We start from the raw sequence: 4,047 nt of genomic DNA, 5'->3' as shown, positions 1-4,047 counted from the left end.
CATTAGAGTCCGAGATTACCCCACATGTGAGGTAACCGCGGATGATCTGTGGGATAATTACGAACATAGTCTAATCAGAACAGTACTTTCTCATCACTCGTACAGTTTTCGTGGGCCCATAAATCACATTTGTAGCATTTTATTCAGTCTTCATTTGGTGGATCTTCATACTTTTCATCACAAATTAGGCAATAATACTCGTTTTTTTTTTCATCATCTACATTTGCAACTGTTGGATAAGCAAAAGATATTAAGTGGTGAAACCAATCTACAAATAAATTCTCATTGATCCAACCTGAATCACTTACGGCTGCTATCATATCAGGATTGCCTCCACGTAACAACTGAGCATTCATACTTTCCTGAAGCACTACAAGCGCAGACAACTGTCGTTGTAGTACCTCTTTCACCACTTGATGCCATACTGACTTGTTTCTGACCTTTTGGTGCTAAAATCCTTGAATTTCTTTGGACATTGGATATACCTGTCTCGTCCACATTGTATATTCGACTGGCATCAAAGTGGTGTTTGGTTTGTAAAATGTCCCAATTATTGAAGAACATTTTCACTTCTGTTTCATTAAAAGCCGTAATTCCATTGATAGAAGTGAACTCAAGTTTACGTAGTGAAATATTAGGGTGCCTTTTCTTAAATTCACAGAACCAGTCTTTTCCTGCCATTTGAGATGTTTTGTCAAAATTGTGCTTCAAATTATTCACTTCTGCAAATTTGAATTCTATTTTTCGTACCATTTCTATATTTGAACCATAAAATAATTCACTGCATTTCATGATATACTCCTCTAACTCTCTTTCTTGTTCTTCAGAAAATATAGCCTTTCTGCCAGTTTCTGGCTCCTTTATAACTTATTTTTTGAGATATTCGTGTATATTACTTTTCGGAATTGAATGAATACCAGCTAATTTTCCAAATGAAAGTGTTTTACTTTCAACATCCTGAATAGCCATTTCTGTCTTCTGATTTGTATTTGGTCTCAGTCTTTCTTTGGTAATTTTGTGGTATCTGAAATATAGTCAGTTAAATAGAAGTATATTTTAAAATACATCATTTACAATTTCATATAGATACAGGGCAGAAAATAAGGATATATAATAAAAAAAGAATATGAAATAAACTATATGAACTATATGGTGTGTAGGGGTAATTGCGGATGGCAGGAATTACCCCCCAAAAACATCCGCCATTAGCCAACACACACAATACCACAAATCAATTTTTTTTGAATTTAGAATAGCGTGGTGCAGGCGGTTACTCCCTAAAAACATTGTTAGATGATACATTAATAAGAAAAAATAATGTGATATTTCTATGTAATACCTAAAATATTATACACCTATTCAATTTTAGTTAAAAATATATATGAAATTGTTGATAAATCTTTAAATAAACATACCATGTAAAACGAGCCTGTCGTCACTTCACTACTTTTTGTCCGGCACTACGTCTGGAATGAACTCACGATTACATCACCCGGAATATCTTTCATTCTTTTCTAACATAGTGAAACATACACATCCGCGATTACCCCGCGTGCGTGATTTCCCCACCTTCCCCTACATTATTATAAGAGCGACCAACATCTATTAATTTATATTTTTACTTTAAAAATACAGTAACTAAAAAAATATGTCAATATGTAATGAATAGCTTCAAGAATCGAATTATGTTACCTATAAAGAAATTCGCAAAACTAAGACAACCGTCAGCGACGTCTACCTTCACGAACTTTCGGGTCGCGTTCTAGGCGATGGCGCTTCATTGCTTAGATCGCCCTTCTACCCCCGCGAATCGTCCCCCGTCGTTTTACAGTAAAAGCGACACGTAATGGCTTACTGTGTATCGTGATAACGTTTGAACGATTCGTCCAAATTACTTAGTGTAAAAGACAAAGTTTATCTATATCAAATACTTGAACGACAATTGTATCAATTTTCTTAAGAATGTGACAGATATTCTAAAATGTGCATTGTAACATAAGTATCCAATTTAATTGTATTTATGGCTCAGTATTTTGCATATACTGGCATACCACATGCTATCGCGGACTTTTATTTAGAACTATTCAAGATAAACAATCTTACGCTACATTATCTGCACGTAACTCCAACAGTCTAGGCAGCGCACGCCACGATAGCTCTCAAGGAGCAAGAATTTTTCCGACTCGATCAATATTTATCATTATATTATGACCAAAATTACACAAAACCTTCGTAAATTGTAGCTTTTATGTTATTCTGATGTATAAGCTGTGTTTATGTAAGTTTCATCTAAATTCGTTCAGTTGTTTAGGCGTAAAAGAGCCACAAACATACATACATAAAGCAAATTCAAATCCAAGATAGAGTGGATGTAAACATTGACATGCCCTACGCACGTGATATTGAAAATCCCAAGAATGCCCAGGGTCGTATTCAGAACCAACATCTTGTTGATCGCAAATGCTATATCATACTTAGGAAAACTTTTTTATAATAACGAGTGAAATGTACAAGTTTTGCAGTTTAACGGGAAAAATGCAGATTATATGTGTAATATAAAAAGATTTTCATTGGATTTTTCACAGCGCACTCAAGCATTATATGAAAAGAGACGTAATTATTTCTTTATTGATAATTTTTACTTTATGTAAAATCAAAAGGAATATTAATCAAAATTATTCAACTGGATGAATTTGTCTCTTCATCAGTAGTGTCATCCTCACCAATCTGAATTATCAGTGGCTCGATTTGTGTCTCTATTATGTTGACAAGCTTCCACATCTTTGTCTCGACTTCCGATATCACATGCCGAACACACTTCTCCCATTTCTCCGCTGTGACTCTTTTCAAAGCCTCATCAAAAAGTATTTTGAGATCTGCAAATTTGTACGTGGTGTTATGCTGAGATACAAAATTCTTCACATCCGCCCATATTAACTCGATGGGATTGAGCTCGCAGTGGTATGGAGGCAGGCGAAGGACAATTTCGTTTTGGCCTGCTGCCATCTCATCGACTATATATTTTTGGTATTCAAGCTTGCGATCCTTGATAATTTTTAGTAGCTGTACTCTTAGCATTGAGTCTTCCAAGCTAATATTCTTTGATCGCAGCCAATTTTGGATTTCAACCTTCTTTGAAGACGTTGTCGAAATCTTCTCTAACCGTCGCGAATGATAAGGTGCATTTGCATTGTCCATTACAATCACAGCATTATCCTCCAGATGGGGTAGAACTTTGGAAAACCACTGTTCGAAAGATTCACCGTTCATTTTTTCGTGATAATCTTCAGTTTTCTTCGACTCGAAACACCACAGCCCTTCAGCAACAAACCCATTCTCATTGCCGATGTGACAAATAATAAGCCGTTTTCCTTTACCTGAAATTATGAAGAGGTATGTAAGTAAATAAAACAAATACGAGGGTTACTTTTTATATATTAACATTGAGGCAGGTCTTGATATGAATATAAGTTTACCTGATGGATTTGTTAATCCGGTGGATAGTCCATCTAGAAAGGCCCTCCTAGATGAGTTCACAGTTTCATCGACCCATACTTTAGGGGTAGTATGACCAGCATTAACCCAGGTTTCATCCATATAATAAATTGTTCTCTGTTGTTCCCTATAATATTTAATTTTGGTCAAATACTCTCTCCTCCATAACACAATTTCCTCTCTATCCAATAATAAACTATTGCGCCCTCGTTTTTTCCATACAAAATTCAAATGTTTCAATACTTTATGGAATGTTGACCGCTTAAAACTTGGCAATAAAACATCTTCATTTATTTCTGTGAGTACTTTGTCTATCGTGGGTATTTCATTTCTGAAAAAGTACTCATGCACTTTCCTCCTGATTGCATGTTTATCAGCATCATCTATTGATTTTATAATGGTTTGACGATTCTGATTTATATTCGGTTTGGAAAATGTAAGATTTTGTTTATATTCCCGTAAAACATTGTAAATCGAAGCGCAACACACTCCAATCTTATCGGAAACTTTCGATACGACTTCGTCGACAGTCGTTGTCACAATTTCTTCCAT

At 35.2% G+C, this 4,047-nt stretch overlaps 1 protein-coding gene across 1 annotated transcript; it reads right to left on the bottom strand.

Annotated features, from left to right (window-relative positions):
- Positions 1–321: 321 nt before the first annotated feature.
- LOC141486388 (uncharacterized) lies at positions 322–4,047 on the bottom strand. Its single transcript, XM_074184257.1, has 4 exons — positions 3,477–4,047; positions 3,164–3,377; positions 918–1,024; positions 322–866 (listed from the first exon to the last, which is right to left on the bottom strand). Exons 1-4 carry the CDS (start codon positions 4,045–4,047, stop codon positions 322–324), a joined length of 1,437 nt encoding a protein of 478 aa, XP_074040358.1.

This window comes from Leptinotarsa decemlineata, unplaced genomic scaffold (genome assembly GCF_025532065.1).
Source record: "Leptinotarsa decemlineata unplaced genomic scaffold, Ldec_3_MD MMD2_tig00026354_RagTag_RagTag, whole genome shotgun sequence".
In the NCBI taxonomy this organism is placed as follows: domain Eukaryota; kingdom Metazoa; phylum Arthropoda; class Insecta; order Coleoptera; family Chrysomelidae; genus Leptinotarsa; species Leptinotarsa decemlineata.
This window is presented reverse-complemented; position numbering and strand designations above follow the sequence as displayed.